We start from the raw sequence: 26,010 nt of genomic DNA, 5'->3' as shown, positions 1-26,010 counted from the left end.
AATTACACATGTTTTTTTGCTGCTTTCAGAATGACGTCACGTCTCTCCCTCATTCCTCCCCACCACCACCAATTTGTTCCCGATGGCTGCCCGGGAGTAGGCTCTGCCCCTGCCTCTAAGTTCGACAGGATCTGTGAGAGTCCCGATGTTGCAAGACCAGGGCTGACGACAGGGCCTACGCCAATGATTTCATCTTTCAACACACAGTTCTAACTTGCTAAAATTAATCCCATCTCATTATTAGATGAGATTAAATTGACACTTTACTGCTCTAATGTCTCCAGATGTCTCCAATGTCTTCATACCCCAGCGTCTTTCCAAAAGCTTGAGCAGGTACTGCTTTCTGTCAGGGCCAGTTTATTTCGGGTACATGCTCTGAATAATGGTCATTCGTAATTCTTTAAAAGAAAGTCAGCCATGCAACAGGCAAGTTAATGATAGCTTGTAGCTATATGTTTTGGTTATTGACACTTAACCAACCGTAATTTATGCTTGTGTGATTACTATCACTAATATAATACAATAATAACTAGTAATATAATTACCAACATTATTATTAACAAATTATTATTATTCATATTATTAACTAGCAATATTATCAAGCAAGCAGAGGGTACAGCTGTGCCCCTCTAAATTCTGTGTGTGCCCAGGTACAACAAGTAGTCTAGAAGTGCTATTCTATTGGCAATACTTCTCTATGGGTCCTGGACAAGCTGTGTGTGTGTGTGCATTTGCACACCTGGGCAACTTAAAGTAGCTAAATTCATTAGAGATGTCCACAAACATTTGGACATATAGTGTATGTTGGTTAAAAGAATTTCAGGAGCGGTTAGAAGAACCATAGGTTGGAAGAATACCAGGAGCCATTAGAAGAAATTGCAACTGTTGATCCTTTACTAATTGAACACCAAAGGATTAATAAAGGGAAATTAATTATAGCACTAGGTGTTGAATAGTACAGTTAAACTAAATACAGTTAATTCTAAATTGTTTACATTTTATATTTTATTTTATATATTCTCTGCATGTTTAATTTTTGATCCTTGTTATTTGTCTATTTATATTTATACTTTTTATTCTATGACATCCAATGTGGGCAGCAAAGTAAGAATTTCATTGTACAGGGAAACTAGTTTCCTTACTGTGCATATGACAATAAAGCTTTGAATCTTGAATCTTGAACCGGTTATAGAAAGTGTGAGACGAGTAAAGATGAACAGAACTGAACTGAATGTGTTATTTTTGTTATGTAATATGTTTGATTGAATTGGTTTAACTCAATTCAAAAAGGTATCTGAATAAAGCATTGAGTAGGAACAAAAGCAAGGCTTTGCTTTAATTTCAGACATCCAAACACTTTAAATCATCAGTCCTTTCACTCTTTGTAGTCTGAACATTCATGTACACTGTGTTTTTGCAACAGAATTTACTGAAAATAATGCCCTGTGCCTTTGCATCTAAGCATAATATGCTCCTACACTGTTCTTGAAGACCTTCTAGGTTTTCTTCAATTTGAAACTATGGAGGAACCTCTTAAGGTGCTTTGATAAATCTTCAAGGAATCTTCAAAGATCTTTTCCTGAAGGTTCCTTAAAGCCACAGTTTCAAATTGAGGAACCTCCAAAAGTTCCTCAAAGATTTTATACTTTTAACAGTGTAGATCAGTCTACAAACAAATGATCAATGCTAATTACCGCATTGAGAACACAGTGCTTTATGAAGGCGTATGAAATGAGGGCAAATGATCTCATGTTTGCCCAAAGGTAGCAATGAGAGGCGTTTATGTGGAGGAAAGAACTCTGAAGTATTAAGCTTCTTCCTTTACTGAAGACATCTTCCTATCTCCATATGAACATTGCTAGAGCAGATATAGCAACAGAACTACAGACAGCCACTATTGACATTTTCATTTTTACACTGGAAACATTAAAGGTCAACGTTCTGTACTATTTTTAACACAGCATAGGTAACTGCTAGAAAACACAAAAGAAGATAACTAGATCAGAACATGATGGACAAAAGTGAACTGGTATGTCTGGACCCTTCATCCCGCGCTTCCTGCCAATTAAGAAAGTAGGCGAGACGAAACGGCTCTAAGTTCACAGTAGGCGGAGAGATGCGCCCCCCCCCCCCCGCTCTATGTTTCATTAAATGTGAGAACATGTGAGTCTAATAATAAGCATGCTGTCATGGTAACCTACATTCGCCAGCTTCCCTTTGCTCCTATTGGTGAACTGACTGGTCAGGTGGTACAGAACACTCCGCCCACGCTCACGTGCACGACTCAGATGGGAGCGGCTGGACTTCCTGTTCTGGGTGCCATCTTCTGGCACAGCGCCAACAAAAGAAGAACAACACACTTTGAGTCAGATTGACTTGAGTTAAACACACTTTTCCAAATAAAGGTTCTTTAAGGGTGAAAATTCGCTTCTGAAGAACTATCAAATCAAAGGTGCTTTAGAAAAACATGTTGTCCTCCTATACCTCCTGCACCTTTGAATAGAATAACCACTTCTGGTTTCCTAAAGAACCCAACTGAAGAACCATCAATTTAAAGGCATTTTAGGGTATTAAAAGTGGTCCTCCTCAGTTCAACAGCCAAATCGGTCCTCCTATGGTCTCTTTGAAGCAATTTCATAGAGAAATCACTACTGATTACCTGAAGAATCAGACTGAAGAGCCATTAATTCAGTTACGTTTCTAGGGTAGCAAAAGTGGCCCTCTTACACTATTGCTATAGAAAGGTTATTTGAAGCAACATCATAGAATAAATATCTGTGATTCCCTAAAGAATCTGACTGAAGACTTCTCAATTCAAAGGTTTTTAGGGAAGCAAAAGTGGTCTTGTTATACATCACATCTTTAAATCTGGACTTTGAATCCAGTTTCCAGTCCTGGAGGTTAATGGAATGGTTAATGTACTTGATTGGCCACATAGTGTCACACCTATCAATTTCAGGACTAGAAACTTGATTCAAGGTCCAGATTTGAAGACCTCAGTCAGAACCACTTCTGTTTGCCTAAAAATCAGACTCAAGAACTTTCAATTCAAAGGTCCTTTTGAGAAACAAAAGTGGTCCTTCTATAGCGTCGCTATAAATGATTATTTAAAGCCACATCATAGAAGAATCATCTCTGATTCCCTAAAGAATCTGACCAGAAGAACCATCAATTCAAAGGTTTTTAGGGAAGCAAAAATGGTCTTGTTATAGCCCACATCTTTAAATCTGGACCTTGAATCCCGTTTCCAGTCCTGGAGGTTAATGGAATGGTTAATGTACTTGATTGGCCACGTAGTGTCACACCTATCAAAGATTACAAAGTTCAAGACGAGAAACTTCTGTTTGCCTAAAAACCCCAGTGAAGAACTTTCAAATCAAAGGTCCTTTTGGAAAGCAAAAGTGGTCCTCCTATAGCATCGCTATAAATGGTTCTCTAAGGCAATATCATAGAAAAAATTCCCCAAAGAACCGGATTAATGAACTCCTGAATGTCCTTTTGCGAAGCAAATATTATTTATTATTATTATAGCATCATTATGAAATGGTTCTTTAAAGCAATATAAAGAAAAGAATCACTTTAGATTCCTTGAAGAACCTTACTGAAAGACTCAAAGGTCCCTCACGAAAGCAAACATGGTCCTCCTGTAGCATTGCTGTTAAAAAAAATCAGGTGTAATGTCAGATCAGATTTTTTAAGTGCTACCTTACCCTGACTCTTGGAGCAGTGGTGAGTCTTGCCATAGGAGTCTGTGATGTCCTTGAAGGAAAAGAGGAAAAGCACCACCTCTCCTTTCTCATTCTTAATGGGTACGATGTCCAGCAGGCACCAAAATGGGGTTCCTAGGGTCCGGGATAAAAGTCATGAAATTAGATTTCCTACTGCAGCCTATAGAAGAAAACCATCAGGAGTAACACTAATAGTGTTTAATGGTGTGACTTTGACCTGAACTGAATTGGCCTTGGTCTGCTCTGCTAATGCATTGCATGTTTTCTCCCTCCAGCACACCTGAGACTAGTGCTGGCCACATACTGACAAAAGAAGCAATTTCATGGTATTTGGATCACTGTGTTACTGTTTTAGATGATATATATATATATATATATATATATCAGGGCTATATATATATATATATATATATATATATATATATGATACACATACACACACATATCATTTGCATTAATAACTGTAATGATCTTATGCTATTGAGTGATGCTACCCTGTGCAATATGAGTCTAAAAACCTGACATAGCTTGCTTCTTTTGTTCTGCTGTAAATGATGGTGTCAATGTTTAATACAGCCTAGTCTCTTCTCTCAATCTCATGCAGTTGGGATTATTTACCATTAAAATCAGTGTCACTGTGTGACACAAATATTATTATATTGGTATAGACCAATGACTGTAGAAAACATAGATGCTGTGATTTCATTCCCATCCGTTCTATAGAAACTAAGCCGAAATGATCCGCCATGTGGCAGCAGTGCTATTGATCAGGGACGCAAATTCGTTCAGTTCAGTGAAAGTTCACAGGTGAACTTTTTTTTCGCTAAATCACTCCAGTGTGATGCTGCCTGGCACTGGCATCTGCTGACTGAGCATCAGAGCTGGGCACATACCGGTGTGTTGAAAATGGATTAAAATCAGCAAAAAAGCAAAAAACAAACAAAAAAAAGTGTTACTGCAGTTTAAGGCCATACCTCACCCCATTAAGAGAGATGAAAATAAATGAATGGTTTCCTATATGAACTGTTCATACCACCTTTAATTGTGTAACTGCTATATCATCTAAGGTGGGACTGAAATGCAAATAAGAAGCTGGTGAACATCAGCCTTACAATTAGCCCATCAAATCTGACAGCGCAGTGTGAATCTTACCATTGTCTCACTATTAATGTATCTGTTTTCTCATGTGTTTGCTTAACGTTTATTCTCTTTGGCAGGTCAGAACTCCCCCTATCACATGGAGGTCACCTTCTAATTCTCAGATTTCTGACCTGGTTGTGATGTTGCTGGGACTTCACTGATCATCTGTCTTATAACAAGCAGGCAGTTTGACAGTCACACCACTCTAGAGCTGAGTAACTATGTGCTTCTCTGTGTCCAAGAAAGAAAAGAAAGGTACTGTGTTTTTATGTAGTGTAATTTCACAGCTCTTGACCGGCCCTCTGGTCTAACTGCTGCTCATCAAGCGTGAAGAGGTCATAAGTTCAAATCCCAGCAAGGGCTCAGCGCTCAATTGTTAAAAGCTTGTCATGTGATTGACCTATGGTCTAATCTACACCTCTGACATTTTCCTGTTTGTTTCAGTGGAAAGAAATAGAATAGAATGTTTTTTATCCTCCCACAAAATCCAGAGAACCTCGTGTGCAAAGACAGATTCAGGCATTTTTACTGTCCAGATTTCACTCAAACACAGTTTGAAGCAAGGTCAGTGAATGTGGCCTACCATTCTTCTTGTAGTAGCGAACCTCAGCTTGGTACTCTCTCTGACCTTCCAGGGTCTTCTGCACCTGTTGGGTCACTCTCTCGCTCGTCTCAGACCCGTGCAGAAAGTGACACATGCATGTCTTCTTCATGACCTCGGTTCGTGCAAAGCCAGTCAGCTCACAAAAGCCGTCGGAGCAGTAAACGATGGGGTAGCCACGGGAGCCCTGAGCATTTCCCAGCAGAAAGTTGCTGTCTGTATGAAAGAAAAAGACATCATCAGATATCATGATTATAACACTACACTCTTCAAATGAAGGTGCTGCAATGGTTCTTAAACCCTTAAACCTCTGAATGTCTGTGTGTGGGGCCATACCTCAACTTCTTGCCCTGAAGCAACATTAAAATTACACATGAGTTTTGTAGTAGTTAATGAATGATTCGTAACTTATACTGAATCATCCACAGTAGATACTGAATAATGCATAATAGATACTGAATAATTTATAATGGACACTGAATAATGCATAATATATACTGGTGGTTGTATATACTGTGACAGATAACAGCACTACCTGCCACTGAGCTACCACCATGTGGGAGACCAGGGTTCGACCAGGGTTCGATTCCCGGTCTGGGTGACTATGCTGTGCTACACCAATAAGAGTCCTTGGGCCAGACTCCTAACACTACATTGGCCCTCCTCTGTAATATAAATAACCTTGTAAGTCGCTCTGGATAAGAGCGTCTGCTAAATGCCATAAATGTAAATGTAAATATACTGAAAGATTCATAATGAACACTGAATCATTCATAGGAGAGACTGAATAATACACACTGGATACAGAATCATTTAGAGTAGATACTAAAGATACTTTTTATTGTGATTAAAAAAGTATCATGTATACTGAATCATTAAAAATGCTTACTGAATAATCCATAGTCAACACTGAATATTTCATAGTAGTTATTAAATACATACTAGATACAGAATAATTCATAGTAGATGCTGAATAGTTCATCGTGGTTCCTAATACTTCATAGCTCATACTAGGTCATTTATAGGAGATACTGAAAATAATTACTGGTTACTGGATAATAAATAGTAGATACTGAACTGATTGTGGGCACTAAATAACTAATAAATACATACTTGATACAAAATAAGTAAGTAGACACTCAATACGTAGAACCTCAATAGTTCGTTGTAATTATAAATCATCATAGTACACATGGCATCATTCATTATGGATACTGAAATATTAATACTAGACACTGAATAATGTATTATTGTTATTGTTATTGTTATTGAAAAATCCACAGTGGTTACATAATAGCTTAATAACTTTATATATAGTAAATACTACATTATAGTGCATACTGAAAAAAATGTAGCAGATACTAAATCATTTATAGTGGTTACTGAATAAGCCTTAGTGGATACTAAATAATTCATAGTAGATATTGAATGTTTTTTAAAAGATACTGAAGATTTCATAGTGGATGCTGAAGATTTCATAGTGGATACTGAAGATTCCATAGTGGATACTGAAGATTCCATAGTGGATACTGAAGATTTCATAGTGGACGCTGAATAATTTGTAGTAGATACTCACTAATTAATTGCACAAGCCATCAGGTTCCTGAACAAGCTGTGAACCTTTCACCAACACCACTGCACTCGGACACTTTATTATTTATACTATATATATCACTGCTATGGACAACATCACTAAGTCATTTTATACAACAGGAATAGACATAAACGTACATATTTATATTTAGCTTCACTCTCTCTCAGACTATACCTGTCTCATAAATGTACATATTAAATCATTTCTACAGATCCCTCCTGTCTTTGTATATTCTGTATTTTGTGTATATTTTGTGTGTATTTTGTATTTATTGAATATAATTTTTATATAACTTTATTTTAATATGTTTAGTATGTATATAGTTTTGTCCTGACCACAAGCATTTCAAATGCATAAATGTCCTGACATGTTGTGCAAATGACAAATAAACCCGAAACTTAAAACTTGAAACTTGAAGATACTACACAATCATAGTGGATACTGATTAATTCATAGTACATATTAAATATTTTTTAATAGATACTGAAGATTTCATAGTGGATGCTGAATAACCCACACTGACTAATTAATTGTAGATACTAAAATACTGAAAATACTGAATAATATGTCCTTAACCCTAGTGGTGAAGTGATGCCAAAGAAGAACCATTATATAAAAGATACGTGTGTGGAACCTTCAGGTTCTTTACCAATTTAAAGGTTCTTTACACTCACCTCCCTTTCATAGATAATGGTTCTTTTGTACTATTTTAAAAACTCTTTGTAGCTCCTTAATTTTGAAGGTGAACAATCTGCAATTGTGATGTTCATTATGCCAGTAATTCCCAACCCCCATGCCCAACATATTTTAGTGGTTTCCTGCTCTATCACACCAGGGCTTGCTAATTAACTCAAATGCGCAGGGCAGGGGGTGCCCCCTGAACCACTGTCTGGAACCACTGCTTTATGCAATATATGCCCAAGCCCTGAATCAATACTAGGTCATGTTTAAAGACTGGCCAGCACTTTTCTTACCAAAATAGACTTTACTGGATTACATGAACACCCTGATTCATCAAACCACCCACAGGAACACTCATCTGGAAGTGTGATTGATCAGGGGACCCACAGCACATTGGTTGGAGGTTCATTTGCATACTGTAGCTTCTGTGATATCAGGACTGTAAAGGCCGGTATCACAATACAGAGGAACAAACTGTATATTGTGTAGCCCGTTATAAAAGTGTAGATCAGTTGAACTTGCTCAGCTTCTTCATCTCATTAATAGATCACCCATGAATCACATTGTCTCTGGAGAACGATGCACAAACTCTCAAAATCTGCCCACGTCCGGAAGCCTGGACCACACACAGGGGCATTGTTTGACTATGAAGCAAGACGGCATTACTTTGATGGCTCCGCAGTGCAGGAAGAAGAGAATGGAGCTGCTGCAGAATGAAGAACAAGAGGTCTAAATGGCATTGATCTCCTCTTCCTTCTCTCTCTCTCTCTCTCTGTAAGTTACATTACCACCAATACAATAAGCAATGCACATAAACAAGTGAAGGAAGGAGACCGATGTAGATGAGCTGAAGGTAAGAAGATAGAAGAAGAAAAGAGCTCAAGTTTACTGCCTAGTTTGTGACAATACCCTTCTCTCACTCTCTCTCTCTCTCTCTTGTCTTGTTCAGTCCTACACTGAGAAATGGTAGTTTTTTCATGTACACCATTGAAATGAGGGAGGCGGTTGTGTAGAAATAGCAGATGTTACATCTACAGCTCTTGCCAAAAGAACAAAAACCAATAAAGCAAATTTACACCAACAACCAATGTTCAGTGTGCTTTATTAACAGCGATTAGTCAGTTCCGCTTACCATAAAGGAGCACTTTGTAGTTCTGTAACTCCAGACTGTATCCATCTGTTTCTCTGCATACTTTGTTATTAGCTTAGCGCATATTAGTTATCAGTGCTCAGGAGGGGAGGAACCTGTGGAGGAACCTCTTAAGGTGCTTTGGTGCTTCAAGAAAAGGTTTTTAGAAGGAAAAGGTTCCTTGGAGGTTCCTCAAAGCACCGTAAGAGGTTCCTCCACAGTTTTCATTTAAAGAACCTCTAAAATTTCCTCAAGGATCTTATACTTGTAACCGTGAGCAGGTGCTATTTGGGCGGTGGGTTATTCTTAGCACTGCAGTGACTCTGACTGACATGGTGGTGGTGTGCTAGTAGTGTGTATTGCACTGGTGGTATGAGTGGATGAGACACAGCAGTGCTGCTGGAGTTTTTAAACACCTCTGCATCACTGTTGGACCGAGAATAGTCCACCAACTACAAATATCCAGCCAGCAGCATCCTGTGGGCAGCGTGCTTGGAGCATTGACGAAGCACTAGAGGCTCCATACAAGCTGTGAAGACTCTGTCTCTGGCTTTACATCTTCAAGAGTGGACCAACTAGGTAGGAATGTCCAATAAGGACACAGTGTCTAAAAACTCCAGCAGCATTGCTGTGTCTGACCCCCTCATAGAAAAGCAGGGTTGGGTTTGTGATTTGGTTTTTAATAAACAGAATGTTGAAGGAAACTCTGAGCTTCTGATCAGCCTGGTCTTACTGTAATATTAGTCCCTCCAGCCTCACCAGACTGGTCTACAAGGATACATGTGTGTGTGCTGGGATCAGTGTGTGTCATAGAAGAACCGCTGTGTGTATGTGTGTGTGCCCGCATGCTTTGAAGCACAGACCACCTTTGGTCGGAGGATCAGACAGAAGAGATGGAGCGAGGGAGCGAGGTGGGGGCAGAGGGAACGGACAAGGAGAGAGGGAGTGAAAGCAGAGAGAAAGGGGGTGAATGAAGACACGGTCACTAAAAGCTTCAGTTATTCATCAGGAGTTGAGATATTATATCAGCATAAACTAAATACAGCACCTAATACAGGCTGTTTACCATCAACACACACCACTCTCTTTTCCTGCCCACATTCTCCACCAAGAAGGTGTAAGAAGTGGTTTGTTCATTGAACCTAAAAGAATTCCCTCATGTGATAAAAAGTGAATTAATTGGGTTTATTTAACAAAAGTATTCAAATACGTTTTAAGAATTTATTAGAGTCAAATAAACCCAGTTAAATTGTTAAAAGTTAACAAAAAAAAAGTTAAAATTCGGTTGAACAGATGAATTGTTTTTTTTTACAGTGTTTGATCTTCAGATCCTCTCTGCCCATCATCTGTGCTGGCACTACACTCTAATATCAGGCAGACAGTGAATTTTAATTGAAAATAAAAATTGAGTTGGTATCAAACCCAACAGTACAGAGTTTTTGAATTCTGGTTAACGTTAAATTTTGTGGAAGTCCTATATCTGTCACTATGTAGACATCAAGCTCCAACACTGTACAGATGTTAAATATTGGTTGAAAACCAAAGTCATATAGTGGTCAAAAAACAACATTGGGTCGTTATCAAGCTACAACGTTAGACAGGTGTGACTGGAAATCAAAGTCACATATATATCATTACATTTACAGCATTTAGCTGACGCTCTTATCCAGAGCGACTTAGACAAAGTTACTCCTACTCCAGAGGTGGGTCAGTGTAGTGTTAGGAGTCTTGCCCAAGGACTCTTATTGGTGTAGCGCAGCATAGTCACCCAGACCGGGAATCAAACCCCAGTCTCCCACATGGTGTGGTAGCTCAGTGGCAGGTAACGGTGTTATCTGTTGCGCCACACCAACTATCAAAAACCAAGACTGAGTTTCAACTTTGAAAATGTAGAATTGTAGAATTCAAGCTACAAGGTTAGACAGATGTTGATTTTTGATTGGAAATAAAAGTCACATATTTATCAAAAACCAACACTGGGTTGAAAATAATCTCCAACGTTTGAAAGACATTTTGGTTACTTAACACCATGTCTATCTATTTTACTTCAATATGACTTTGGCAGGATGTTGTATTTGAATTACTGAACATCGCAACTCAAAAGTGGTTAGACATTATGCTGAGATTGGATTTTAGTCACCCAACATGAAACCTATATTTAACCAGATAACTAAGTCTGTCGACATTGGTGGCCTGCCAGGATTAGCTGGCCTTCTGCTTCTTCAGGTCTCAGCTATTTTCACTTATGAAACTCTTAATTGCTATAAATCACCTCAAATGAAATTGACCTCAAATGAACCATGAATAAACCTGCTTTTATCAACACACTTAAACCACATCACTTTCATGTTTTCCTCTGGTTAATTGAATAGAAACTTTATTCATATGATTTTAATTGTTTCTTTTTAATTATTTCATTTATTCATGTAGTTTTAGTTGATATGAATTTATATAATTTTTTAAAGAACGTCTCTTTTTTGGGTTCTAGCTAAAACCCAACTCAGTTTGCGGATTACAGCTTTAATCCTTTTTGGACCAAAAAACCAAGGCAACTGTGTACCACATCCCCATGGCAACCTCGCTGTGTTTAACCTCAGCTTCTCTGGCTTCACCATTATGTAAGGTCTGCGCTGGTGGGGATGTGTTTTTTGGATTTGCATATGCATGTGTTTTTACGGGAGTGTTCACTCTTTGTGTGTGTGACGGTGTGTAGGTGTGTGTGTATGAGTGTGCTCGAACATGTGAGCTGAGTGTTTCAAGAGTATTGCAGCTGCCTCTGGCTCGTTCTCCTAAATATATCAATCTCATTTCATTATTCTGGACCCCCAGCAATCTGCTAGCGACCCCCTTTCTCTCAGCCTAGCACTCGAATGTGTTCCAGTTTGACAGGTTATGATGAAACTCGCTTGTGCCGGCTATGAGAGGCCAGGGATGCTTCTATGAGAGAGTAAGCAGTGGCACAGCGGGAAATGGTGGGGCCTTACTGCAGGGCTGGGGATCAGGGACCTCTGGGGTGTGGGGGACTCATGAGATACTAGATTGACATTGGAAAAATGAAATGAAATATGTCAAAGTATTCGGTGCATTCAGACAGGACTAAAATCACAGATAAACTAAAAATAATTATAATAATTATAATTATAATAAACCAATAATAAATATCAATGAATAATAATAATAATAATGGGGTAATAATTCCATTAGCCCACTAATCCCGTCCAAACAGGGTTAAAGGCTAGGAGAGTCATGGCTCCTAAAATAAACTCTTGAAGTGAAATAGTTCTCAATGGTTTATTGTTTGTAGGTCCAGGGCCAGATAGGACAGTCCATTCCAGACCTGGAAGAAGAACCTTTTAAAGGTCTAAGGATTCACCACTTAGGTGATCATCTAAAGGCTCTTCAGCAATTTAAAGGCTCTTCACACTAATTCACCAAAAGTGGATCTTCTATTTCATCGCTCAAAGAACCATTTGAAGCACCTTTATTTTTAAGAGTACACCTGAACAGTGGAATTCATGTGATGAATTCATGTGTTTATGGAACCGCACTGTTGATCTTCCTTCAACAGAAGCTCACCGTCCAGAAGGGTGACTGCATTCGAGCAATCACCGTCACCAGAACTGGAAAACAGTCGTCAAACAATACAGAGAAAAAGCAATTAACCTCCGTATCTCAGCGCCGATCAAGCATCGGCTCGTATAACCAGCGTTTATTATCATCTACAGTGTTCTGTGCTCTTGTCCCTCCATTTATTCATCTGCTCCATTGTTCCATTCACAGATCCTCTGCCTCAGGAGGTCTGAGAGCATGCGTTCACTCTATTGTCCTTGTGCACAATCATTCACATTACAGTCTCTGCAAGGCCATCCGTGGCTGTGTCACCTAGACTCTCACATGTGCTGTTCATGACACCTGCCAATAGTACATGGAAACGCTATTTTCAACCTCCATTTGTGATAAAGTACAGTCACACCCAGTGCCAGAACGAAGGAAAAATTTGCCTAGAGAAATAAGAAACTACTGAGGCCTATTTTTCTGCAAATAGAATGGAAGATCACATATAATAAGGCATGTGCTTTCTCATTGTGCAAAGGGGAAAATCAGCAGGGGACTGTCTGCTGATTTTGCTGCTCTGAGATAGGATACAGCAAAGACCACTGCTCTATTACTAAAGTCGTATTCACAGTGTCTGATATAACTAGAGCTTAGAATAAAAAATTCATCAACTGAGAACATGTGTGTCCTTATGTGCCAGAGAAAGCAAAGCGCTATGTCTGGAGAAGGAAGTGGAAACCTGCAGCGTGGGAACAGCAGGATGGATTCAATCAAATATCAGGATATTCAAGCATAACTCAAAGTCAACCGAGGTTTGATTTCAGAAGACGACATTGAAGGTTATATATCCTGTTATATTAGTTGTGTTGAGCTACTTAAATTGCTCTTGAGTTATTGCATACAGCTGAACGTTTATACATTTGGTTGAAGCTTTTATATTGCAACTGAAAAAAACAAGTTCTCATAAAATTTGTACATATACAACAAAGAGTGTACCCCAAGAATTTCCTAGCATATAGATATTTCATACATTTTTTTTTTTAATTCACACTACAGCTCCCTTCCACTCGTGGCACTGTTTTGCCAAATACATACAACCTGTCTTCCACTTACTTGAAGAATAATTGAGAAAACAGTGTCACTACAACTACATTCATGCTGCTTTTCTCTGTTATGGAGCTTCTAAAGAAAGTATTAATGGATAGAAACTTCTGCAGAAATTTCACCTTTCACATCTTAATGACATACTATCATTAAGTTTAGGGTAATGGTAAAGGATAGTGTTATGGTAAAGCTAAGGGATAGGGATAGGAAAAGGGTTAGGGTAAGGGTAAGGGTAAGGGATTGGGTATGTGTATGGGTAAGCGATAGAGATAGAAATAGGGTAAAGGTAAGGGTAAGGGATAGGGTTAGAGTTAGGGAAAAGGAAAGGGTAAGGCATAGGGTATGGCTATGGGTAAAGGTTATGGGTAAGGGATAGACATAGGGATGGGGATGGGGTTTACAGTATGGGTAAGGTATAGGGTAAAGGTTATGGTTAGGGTAAGGGTGGGGTTAGGGAAAAGTTTAGGGAAAGGAACTGGGATAGGGTTAGGGTATGGGTATGGGTGAGGGTAAGGGGTTGTTATTTTTGGTTATTGTTGGTTATGGTAAACGATAGGGTTAGGGAAAGGGATAGGGTTAGGGTATGGGTATTGGTATGGGTGAGGGTAAGGGATAGGGTTAGGGTATGGGTATGGGATAGGGTAATGTAAAGGATAGGGTTATGGTAAAGGATAAGGTTATGGTAAAGGATAGGGTTAGGGTTAGAGAAAGGGTTAGGGAAAGGGATAGGGTTAGGGTATGGGATAGGGTAATGTAAAGGATAGGGTTATGGTAAAGGATAGGGTTAGGTTTAGAGAAAGGGTTAGGGAAAGGGATAGGGTTATGGTAAAGGATAGGGTTAGGGTTAGAGAAAGGGTTAGGGAAAGGGATAGTGACAGGGTTAGGGTATGGGTATAGGTAATACTTTTTCATGTTGTTTTTAAACCTTGTTCAAATTTCAGCTCAGTCTAAATCAAGCATTTAAATGGTATATCCATCCTCATATCAGCGGGTCTCTGCATTACATGGTATTGTTGGAAAAAACAAACTTTTAACAAACTGCTACAATCAATATGTCTGTGAAAATAGATTTTTAAAATGAAATTCATAAATAAAAACTATATATACCTAAAAACTATTTAGAGCAATGTGGTTTGAAAGTATTTGTTCTGGTTTCTATATTGAAATCCATGGATCTCTGCCAGGCTGAGGAGGAATCACCCTAAAATAACTGTAAATATTTGAAGCAACTGAATGAAAGTTATTTTTACTGTGAGTGTATGTCTGTGTGTGTTCACTGCATACCCACAGTGCCAGTATGACATCCACCAGAATCCAGATTTCACCCCACTGCCTGTCTCGCCAGCTATCATTAGTTACCAGGAGTATTAAGAAGAGATGCTCCTGGTGTCCAGTTGCTATGGTAATGTGAAAAAGAAAACATATGGCATTGTGCTTCTTTCTGTCGGGAGGTTACCAGGATACAGAGACAGGGGGGTTGTTCTAAATAGGAAGCATGAAAATAGAGTTTTATTTCAACCCACGTCCTTTAATGTGGTGGTAGAACGAGGCACGATCCAGCAGGTAGAAGGTCAGACAGCATTTCTTCACCATCATGAAGAAAAAGTTTCATCTAAGGTAAGCAAAGGGGGGGAGGCACACATGCTGTCTGAAATGAAGAAACTGAGAGAAAATAAAGCTGAAAATTCTTGATAATATGCTGAGTTCAGTTTAATGAGCTCCGACTTCAAACTTTATATCAGGTGAATGAGAGTCGGTTAAACTTTCAAGTTCAACTAAGTTCAGTCTGTTTACTGAGCGATGCAGTGGGGAGGCTGAATCTACTAGGCAGGTGTATAAGAATGAAGAAGGTCTAAAAGCACTTTTTTTTACTGTTCATTAGCTTTAGTTTCTTATTATATTTTAACTTTTTTAACAAGTTTTAATTAGATACACAGAAGATAACACAGATAACAGGGCAGTTAATAGCCATACGATTCTCATAAGATTCATACATATACCCCTGAAATGCACCCCAAGAATATTTGTACATATTTTACAATTTATTTTCATGTCCACTGTTTTCTCTGTTACAGAGCTTCTAAAAATTTAATTAATGGATTAGGTTAAGGGTTATGTTAAGTATACATTATAGTTATGGTTAAGGCTATGGTTAAGGTTAAGGTTTGGTTAAGGTTATGGTTATGGTTAGGGTTAATATTAAGGATTTGGTTAAGTTTAGGTTATGATAATGATTAAGGTTAAGTTTACATTATGGGTATGGTTAAGGTTAGGATTAGGTTTATAGTTATAGTTATGGTTAAGGTCTTGGTCTTGGTCATGGTCAAGGTCTTTGTCATGGTCATGGTCATGGTTAATGTTAAGGTCATGGTTATTTTACGGGTTTGGTTAAGTTTAGGGTATTATAACGTTTAAGGTTAAGTTTACATTATGGTTAAGGTTAAGGTAAGGGTTAGGTTATGGGTAAGGTATGGGTTAGGTTATGGGTAAGGTATGGGTTAGGTAATGGGTAAGGTAAGGGTTAGGTAATGGATAAGGTAAGGGTTAGGTAATGGATAAGGTAAGGGTTAGGTAATGGGTAAGGTTAGGGTTAGGTTATAGATAAGGTAAGAGTTAGGTTATAGATAAGGTAAGGGTTAGGTTATGGGTAAGGTGAGAGTTAGGTTATGGGTAAGGTGAGAGTTAGGTTATGGGTAAGGTAAGGGTTAGGTTATGGGTAAGGTAAAGGTTTGGTTATGGGTAAGGTAAGGGTTAGGTTATGGGTAAGGTAAAGGTTTGGTTATGGGTAAGGTAAGGGTTAGGTTATGGGTAAGGTATGGGTTAGGTTATGGGTAAGGTAAGGGTTAGGTTATGGGTAAGGTATGGGTTAGGTTATGGGTAAGGTAAGGGTTAGGTTATGGGTAAGGTAAGGGTTAGGTTATGGATAAGGTATGGGTTAGGTTATGGGTAAGGTAAAGGTTTGGTTATGGGTAAGGTAAAGGTTAGGTTATGGGTAAAGTAAGGGTTAGGTTAAGGTTTGGTTCAGGTAATGAAGCTTTACTGGTTTCTTTGTATCATTCTCTGTTGGAATGTTTGAATTGTTGGGTTGCGTCAGTGATCAACTGTTTAGTAAAATTTTTAGCACACATTGTATGAATCCTGAAATTGTGTTTTAGTCACATGTGAAGTAAAGTTCTCTTGAGACCAAGCTGTAATAGCTGCATAACATACAGCAACTGACAGAAACGCTACAAAAAGAACCATAAGCTTTATAGCTACAAGAAAATGCTATAAAAAATATTTATATTTCGGTAGATGGGTAAATGAGACTGGAAAAGCTGCTGATCTGGACAGTAAGTGTTTATTTCCTCAGTAAAACACTGATATTAGAATAAACACTAATAACATTCATACAGAAAGTCATGATTTTACATCACTGTGTTCATTAAAACATCTCCAAAGCTCTCCTCATGGAGTCTAGAGTTATTTATAGTGATCATCCAACACCTGGTTTAGTAAATCAGAACTTAATGATGGTAAATCAGGTGAGCTGCTGCTGCTGCTGCTGATGGTATTGAACACGTCCACGCTGTGCTGGCTGGACTGGGGGGGCGTCCAGGAGAAACCTGGAGGAACCAAGCTCTGTTCTTCAGACTAGCTCAGAAGATCTCAGCTACTTTCTTCAGAATGAGAAGCTCTTGCACCTTTTTACTGGATTTATGTGATGTATTTGTACCATGAGCATTTTTGGTTTAGGTCTTCTAATGCAGAAGCAAGAACCGTTCTACTCTTTTCTCTAAAAGCACTAAATACAATGAAAGTGCAGTTGTTAAATAAATGTTCATTTTCACTGTCACGCAAAAGCCTTGTATCTCCACTATTTCTATTTTTCACTTCTAGACATACTTTAAATCTGGCAGTTGTTTCTTTACATGGTTCTTTACAAATGCTCTAAAATGACAAAAAATGACTTTGGCTGGAGATGAAGGTTTTAGCATGACAGCAATCCAGTCCAAACACGGTAGGTGTGAAAGCACCCTGAGACATTCCGCTGCAGTTCTGTGGTGGGAGATCTGTGGCCCTGGAAGTGTTTTACTGCCTTCTAGTCATTATATCATTAGAGTGAGTTGACTTTTACTGCAGTGCAGGTTCATGCTCATCTGTCCCCCTGTGTGCGTAGTTAACAGAATGAGCAGCAATAGAACAGAACAGTTCATACTGACTATACCTCTGGTAATTGCAGTGTACACAAACACACAGACACACACACTTAATCACTCACACTGTGGACTGAATATGGGTGGAAGAAGCATTTCAATAGGTCAGAGTGAATTAATTAGGTACGACTACGCTTGTGAGAGTGAAAGCCAGAGAGAGAGATAGAGAGTTGGCAGATGATAGAAAATTCGACGGGTCTAGGACACACATACACACACACACACACACACACACACACACACACACACATCAGATGTATACCATTCTACACATGCCTTATGTTCTTTCATACAGTGTGTCATGACACATCAAGGGTGCAAAGAAAGCGTGTGTGAAGGAAAGTAAGGTGAGTGTGTGTCTGTACAGCAGAGTGTTGATGTCACGATTCTTAGTAAAATGTCTCGTCCCAGAACTGTACCCGGTGGACTGAGGACTCATCCTCCACACAACAACAGAGCTCCGGTCTTTCATTCAGTCTGGCAGAGTCAAGTTCCTTACTGTGTTCAGATCTGAGCTCACTGTGACGTCAGTGAACACCAGCACCCACTTTTTTCCCCTAAATGATTAAAATAACAGCAGTTATCAGCCTCTCTCCCATGCTTAGCACCACCACACTGTTGAGAATAGGAACAAAATGCTAGTAGAAACAAAACATTCAGCAAGCAGAAGCTGGACAACCGCATCTACAATTGGTCCGAAGAATTTGATGGTGACATTGTCTTAGAATATCGCTTCATAATTCATAATTAATTTACATAAAGTTGACTAAATCCAATTGCTGCTCTGTCGCTGTGTCGCTTACAAATTGCATACTCCCATAGGAAATGACTGGTTGCATGTCGCTCTGTTGTCTGCTAGTGTGAACGCACACTGTGAAAAGTTTAAGATCCTTGAGGAACTTTTGGAGGTTCTTCAATGTGAAACTGTAGTGGAATCTTAGTCTTTTTTAGAAGAAAGATGTATCCTGAAGGTTCCTCAAAGCACCTTATGAGGTTCCTCCACCGTTTCAAACTGAAGACCTTCCAAAAGTTCCTCATGGATCCTTTGCATTTATGTGTGAACAGTTTACCATGCACTGTTAAAAGCATATATTTTTTGTAGAGGTTTTTATCTGCTCTGGCCTCAAAATCACCAAACCACTGTGGCCACTGAAAACACAGCTTTTTGAAAACTCTCTCTAGAGTGGTGAAATCTGAAAACTGCATGTGTGTTTCTGGCTGAATCTGAAATACCCCCTTACTCCCTATCTAGTGAAATCCATGAGCCATATCTGTAGTTTCCTGTCCTGCATGGTACACTACATAGGGAGTAGAGTGTCATTTGGGATTAAACCTCTGTGTTGTCTTTCTTCCTCGTGGAGTTTTGAGGATCTCCCTTTAGGAGGGTTTTACGCCCCATACAGGGCTAGCATGCTCATCAAGCATTTTTGTCTCTGTGTGGCTGGAAATATTTTCAAAAGGACAGGAAAAAAATCTTGTTTTTAAAAATGTCTGGATATGTGTGGACAGAGCCTGAACTGCTTTGTAATGTCAGCTAATAAACGCTTACACTAGCTAGCGTGGCACTGAACGATGGGGGAAGAGGGAGGGCCTCAGTGTTCTCAGTATACACTTGTGCGAAAGTCTTTATGTTTAATAATCCTATTTCGGCAAATATATGTAAGTATGTTTGGAATTAATAAAAAACATTATATAAAATTGATATAGGAAAAGAATATTATTTTAGGAAGAGCTCTAGATTGGTGAGCACTGCAATACCTGCAATGACAGGTGGTCCAGCTCCAGAGGATTCTGACTAACTTCTTCTAGCTGCTCTTTACTGTGTTTGTTCTTTGTCTGCTCCTTCAAAAAGACAAACACTCAGGATGGGCTGAACCCAGAAAAACACTTCTTATATAAGTGTGAAATAATTAAAACTAAAGTTCAGCCGCTGTTTTACTAACGTCTGCCTGAAATGGAAGCTGAGTGGAGGAGGACAAGTGGCAAAAGCACTTTATTTGGATAGTACCCTTTAACTTTCTAACAAACTATTCTGTGGGACTATCTGGTGATTCTAATCAATGTTGGGGTTAGGATCACGCCCAGGCTAAGCTTTATGACCAGGGACTTTGTTTGTTTTTGGGTTGCGGTCACAGGTGTCCCATGTCCCCCTATGATGTGCAGCATGTATTTTACATTTTCTTGAATTATTTCTCACTTATACCTCATTAAAACAATTGGCATGGTAACCATCCAGCAGAGAACATTATAGGAATGTTCAGCAATGTTTTTAAAAGGTTTCAGGAAGGTTAGCCTGTAACGTTACAGACATGATGATACAGGAACATTCTGCGAACGTGTGACATAACAGTGGTTCACAACGTTTTCAGAACGTTTTTTACAAAACTTACCATCACAGAAACATCTAAAGACCTTTTCCAAAACTATCAAAACAATAAATAAAATTCAATATAATAAAAACACTAACAAAACTGATATGTAATCAGGCTGATAAATAACATTTAATTCATGTGTAATAAAATGTTTTCCAAAACCTAATAATTTTAATTGGGACTTTATATCAACATAGAGTTTTTTTTCTGAATTTACACAGATAATACTTTTTTTGTTTTAATTATGAACTTGCATTACTTTTTGAAAAATGCTACAACATTCATACAAATGGACAAATTCAATTTTGAGAATAAAAGAATAAACATTAAAATTGACAGATTGAACATTTATCATAGCATTCAGGGGTGAGTTTCCCAAAAGTTAATGCAATGTACTAAGTGCCCAACCTACTCGCCATTAACAAAGTGTTCTTTCAGTTTAGAACAGCTCTCGAGGGAAGGGATCCACATGAAAAAATATGATTAATAAAATGTATTTATCAAATAAAAACATTACAATTTACACGTTATGTGACTAGTGTTTGATTTAATTTAAAGTTATTTAAAGTCACATTACTTCTACAGAGACACTTCTGCTGATTCTAAAGCAAAATGACTGTTGATTTACTCAATATATTGAACAAAACATTACATTACATTACATTTGGTGTGCAGAGGTAATGACAAACTAAATACATTATGTTTTATGTTTTTTCTAATATGTTCAATTCAGAAAATAAATATTTTAAGATATTTCACTTATTCACATTTAGGAAATCAACAAAGGATATACTTTGACCTGGGTTGGCCACACATTTGCATTAGTCTGATGGAAATAGATCTTTTGTAATTTCGGAACTGTGAGTATAGAGCACATGCAGGGTTACGGCAAAAGTATTAGCAGTGCTAAAAGAGAAGTACCCAGCACAATATATAGACTTCCAAAGACCAAAGTAGACTGACAGTTTTTTACTGAGAGCAGAAAAACGGCTGTAAAAAGCTAGAAGTGCTCAATGGCCTAATTTTGTAGGTCTAGGTCTTCTACATAACGTTAAACTGACAGTGCTGCAGAATCCCTGACAAACTGAATGGCCATCTTCTTCCTCACACTGCCTGCAGTCTTATTAGAACTGAGGTGATTCTCCAGAGCAACAGGTGAGCTCATTAGAAACTCTCCTACACGGTCAGAGCAGAACACAGTCTGACCCCAGAGCCACCGCAAAGAGCAAAACCACTGGAGCCTGGACATGTCGGGTCCAGAGGCACAATTTCAATATTGATCCTGTCACAGATTCAGTTTAGCACTTTCTGAATACAGTCTACATTATTAAAGTCTGCATTTAGAGAGCCAGCAAAAACTCCTCAAAACCAGCTCCAGATGGATCCATGTCAGAGGTCCCTCATTATCCACATAGGAACCATTACTGGAGTCAGCTTCATAGAGAGAGACACATGAAGATGGCTGTGCCTGACACTGCGGTGTTCTCTAAAGCAAGGAAAGTTGGCATGATATTTGCTGTCCTGCAAAACAAATCCCCATTTGTTACTTTTTGATGTAATGTAACTAAGCAATAAATAGAGTTGCCTAATACACTATTTGGACAAAAGTATTGGGACACACCTTTTAATCATTAAATTCCAGATTCAGATTCATTCAGTCCCATTGCCACAGGTGTAAATCAAGCCCCTAGCCATGCAGTCTGCCTTTCCACACATTAGTGAAAGAATGGTTGGTTCTAAAGAGTGGTTCTATAATGGGAGCCACCAGCATGTCAGTTGGTGAAATTAGGCATTGCGCATAATAGTCCATCATTTTAATCAATCAGTAACATAGTAATGAGCAACCAATGAATGATCAATTCCTGCCTAATAAGGCTTAATTAGAGCAAGTGCTAATGAAAAAAGGCATAATTCATACTGGTTACTGTTTAATGATCTACTAATGAGCAGCCAGCTAATTACCATCTACTGGTCTGCTAAGTGCATTAGAAGGGCATTATAAAGTCCAGTTGTGCTGTTTCTGTTATTTAAATACATTAGAACTGTGTTCAAGTTGTACTCCGCCTGCATTTAACCTTGTACCGATAAAAAGAGCCTGAATAAAAAACTACATTAATTAAGCTGTGAAATCTGACTATTGTTCTGTGTTCAATGCAGAGATCGAAGCGTGTTCTTAATGTTTTAGATATAAAGCACCCTGTGCAGCTCACTTGTAACTGCTTTGTCCAAAACATAAAGACCTTTTCTTGAAAACTGGCTTTTAATTACAGTTTCCTGCTGCTGGCCGGTGATGACTACTACAAAATGACTACTGTTGCTTCTTTTTTTTAAATGCAATCACAAACTCTGGCTTTATCATACTGCTGTATAACACAGCCATGCAGTCTCTACTCTACTCATTTGTACTGGACAAAAGCCATTTTTTAAGTGGAGTACTTGACTCTTTATTTTAAATGTATTACATACTGGGCTCTGAGTACAGAACTCATCTCAAACTCGGACATGCATGTTGCGTTCTTGCAAGTTTGTTCTTGTAAAGATTGTTCCCATAAAACATTCACAAAAGTCCATTCTTTGCATTGTTAAAGTACTCTAATTGAACCATGGGTGGTTCCACACAACTGGACTGTGTTCAACATGAAAGCTATAAAATATATAATATATAATATATAAATATAATCTTTTAATGAAAGTTATTGCAACCTACTTATACATGCTTTAATGTACTGTGTTATGAAGGCTTTATATGGTCCTAAATCCTTCTTAGTTATTTTATTTACTTTTACAAATTATTTCATTTTAATTTTATCTCTATATTTGATTACTGATCAATCCATTTTTTATTAACATTTTACATTTACTTTGCATAATATTTCAGTTTAAATCTGCTTGTTCGATTTTATAAGTTTAAGTTAACTTTATTATATAAGTTTAAAAACATATTTCAATGCTTTTTTGTAGTGAAAAATATTTGTAGTTTTTTTTTTTATTCCTGACCCACAGGGGGCATGTGCTTGTATATATGTGTTCTTAGGTGGTTTGTACTCATATGCCATGTGTTGAGGGTTTGAGTTGGCCACAATTCACTGGCACATTTTTTATACTTTTATACTTTATACAAATTACTTACTTTTTAATACCACAAAATCTTTGCTCTGGGGCAGATTTTCTACTTTCCCTAGTGGATGCACATAGATCACATTACTTTCGTTCTCCCACCTTAACGTCCTTACTTGAGATTGTTGCACCCATGCCCTACGAGCAACCTGCCTATTTTTCTTTAGGTGTTTGACCCCTGCAGTGCTTCCTCATTTTTGATTTTGCTTATTTAATGTAGGCTATTTTGAAAAGCAGCTCTTAAACTAAACATATGTTCATGTAACAAATACAAGTAGTTTGGTACTATTTCTATTGCTCCCTCATGAAATATTCATAAAATAAAGCTGGTGTACAAATGGACATGATGGAGTTAATGCAGCATGACATCATTTTATATTCTTGTGAACTAGATCATCTTTGAAGTGAGGCTTTCGAGTCAGGTGCCGTATCTGCCTAGGCTGAAGTGTGCAGTGCTGTTTTTTTTATAAATCAGGTGGCGAGGTGACTGCATCAAACTCACTGACCAACATGAGTCAGAACAATGACCAATACACACCTCTACACTGACTGCTCTGAGACACAGGGCAATAAGGGCACTGAGAGAAGAAGAGAGGTCGGGACGAGAAAAAATAGAATTTTTGAAAGGATTGAAAAAAAAACAAAGCAGAGAGGTGGGATCAAGGCAGAGATACTATGAAATTAAAAAGATTAGTTACTCATTAGTTACTTCACTAACATATAGCACACTTCTTACTGTTACACATCTGATCTGTAACACTCTACATACTGTTACACCACTGACCTATTATGCAATTCATACTGTTACACCACTAACTTGTAACACACTTCATACTGACACTGACATGTAACACACTTCATACTGTTACACCACTGACCTGTAACACACTCCATACTGACACTGACCTGTAACACACTCCATATTGTCATACCACTGACCTGTAACACACTCCATACTGCCATACCACTGATCTGTAACACACTTTATACTGATACTGACCTGTAACACACTCCATACTGTTACACCACTGACCTATTACGCATTTTATACTGTCATACCACTGACCTGTAAGACACTCTATACTGACACTCATCTGTAACACACTTCATACTGACATTGACCCTTTAACACACTCCATACTGTCATATCACTGACCTGTAACACACTCTATACTGACACACGGACCTGGAACACACTCCATACTGTTACACCACTGACCTGTAACACACTCCATACTGACACTGACCTGTTACATATTTCATGCTGTTACACTATTGACCTTGGCATTAGGCATGATAGTGTGAACATAGATTTAAAACATAGTTACCAATACAATTATTATAATACTTAAAGTAAAATCCAAACACAGAGAGAGAGAGAGAGAGAGAGAGAGAGAGAGAGAGAGAGAGAGAATATTAGAAGAAGAAAGCAACCCACATTCTCCAGTGACCAATTTTGCTTAATGATCCTGTTCTCATTTGCTCCCTCTCACGCTCTCTCGCTCTCTCTCGCTCGCTCTCTCGCTCGCTCTCTCTCTCTCTCTTGCACTTTTGCATGAGAATGCGAGTGGCACTCCTACGCTACAAGTGAGGGATGTACAATGCCCCAGTGTTAAAAAAGAAAAAGAAAAAAACACCCACTGAGTTTTCAGAAGTAGCTCTCAACACAACGACACAGTGTCAAGAACCCCATAGACAGACAGACACACACTCACACACACGCAACACACACTCATCCAAGCATGACTAAAGTACAGAAGCAGTGAAGAAGATTCAGAGTCGTGACTTGTTTCTGGTTCTGTTCGAAGTCGACAATAAACATTTATCCAACACCTGCACCTACGTTTGAGGCACCTAATCACATCATTTATACCCAGTTTTACTGTAGAAGCTCCAGATCTCTTTAGAACAGATGTAGGTGAATATAAATCAAGTAAAAAGGAACAAGAGCTTTTCATTCTGAAGAACGTAGGTGAGATCTTCTGAGCTAGTTTGAAGAGCAAAGCTTGGTTCCAGCATCATGAGAATCTGACACAATGTAAAGAACAACTGCATCATTCACATTATGGCAAAAATTGGAAAACAGATCAATTAGATAAACATTCATCTCTATTTAAGCACACCGTGCTGTTTGAGCCTCTTGTACGCTGTAAAAACTAAGCGAATTATGCAAAAGTGAGAAACCTGGAACCATCTTCTTAGATGGGCCTTTTTCTTAACTTCAGAATTGAAAGATAAAAAGATGAGTCGGTATTCCTCAACAATCCTCTTTAGAATTTCTTTCATTTTTGTATAAATCTTTAGTCTTTAGAAAAAGTCTAGGAATTTTTGTTATTCCTAAAAAAAATCTGTTCTTAAATATTTTCAGGCCTGTCAGAAGGTGTTCAGAAGGTAAGTCTATAAAATGATCAGCTTTAAAAGTGAAATCATTGAAATTACTGTCTAATGTGCTGCTGTAAATCACACCACAGTGTTTTACGCCATATTTTTCAAGCAGGGTTTTTCCCGGTTGGTTGTTTTGTCTTGTCTACTGACATTTCTCAGTGCTTAGTTTGTTTCTGTTTTCCCCCATTTTGTTCTTTATCCACTACATGAATTTACCTGAATACCAGAACACTAAAATTAATTAATTAATTTATGATCAGCTGTAAATTGCAACATAAAAGGCGACATCTTATGGACATCTTCATAAAATAATTAAGACTTTCTTAAGAGAATATTTGAGAATGTTTAAGTGTTTTAGGAGAAATGCATTTAAAAACACTCTAGAAATTCTTGGTGTTTATCTTCAGA

General features: G+C 38.2%; 1 protein-coding gene across 3 annotated transcripts in view; it reads right to left on the bottom strand.

The window, feature by feature from the left end:
- kcnh4a (potassium voltage-gated channel, subfamily H (eag-related), member 4a) overlaps positions 1 to 26,010 on the bottom strand; it is a 59,959-nt gene that overhangs the window by 29,695 nt on the left and 4,254 nt on the right. For 2 of the 3 annotated variants that reach the window (XM_072693145.1, XM_072693146.1), the window contains exons 2-4: positions 5,452 to 5,685; positions 3,711 to 3,842; positions 2,202 to 2,326 (exon numbers count right to left, since the gene is read on the bottom strand). In XM_072693145.1, the coding sequence (XP_072549246.1) occupies positions 2,202 to 2,326; positions 3,711 to 3,842; positions 5,452 to 5,685 (491 nt within the window). The remainder of the gene's footprint in view (positions 1 to 2,201; positions 2,327 to 3,710; positions 3,843 to 5,451; positions 5,686 to 26,010) is intronic. The other variant, XM_072693147.1, reaches the window with a different exon arrangement.

The sequence above is a fragment of the Salminus brasiliensis genome, chromosome 12, assembly GCF_030463535.1.
Source record: "Salminus brasiliensis chromosome 12, fSalBra1.hap2, whole genome shotgun sequence".
Lineage (NCBI taxonomy): Eukaryota > Metazoa > Chordata > Actinopteri > Characiformes > Bryconidae > Salminus > Salminus brasiliensis.
The sequence above is the reverse complement of the archived record's forward strand: the minus strand, read 5'-3'. Positions and strand labels throughout refer to the sequence as shown.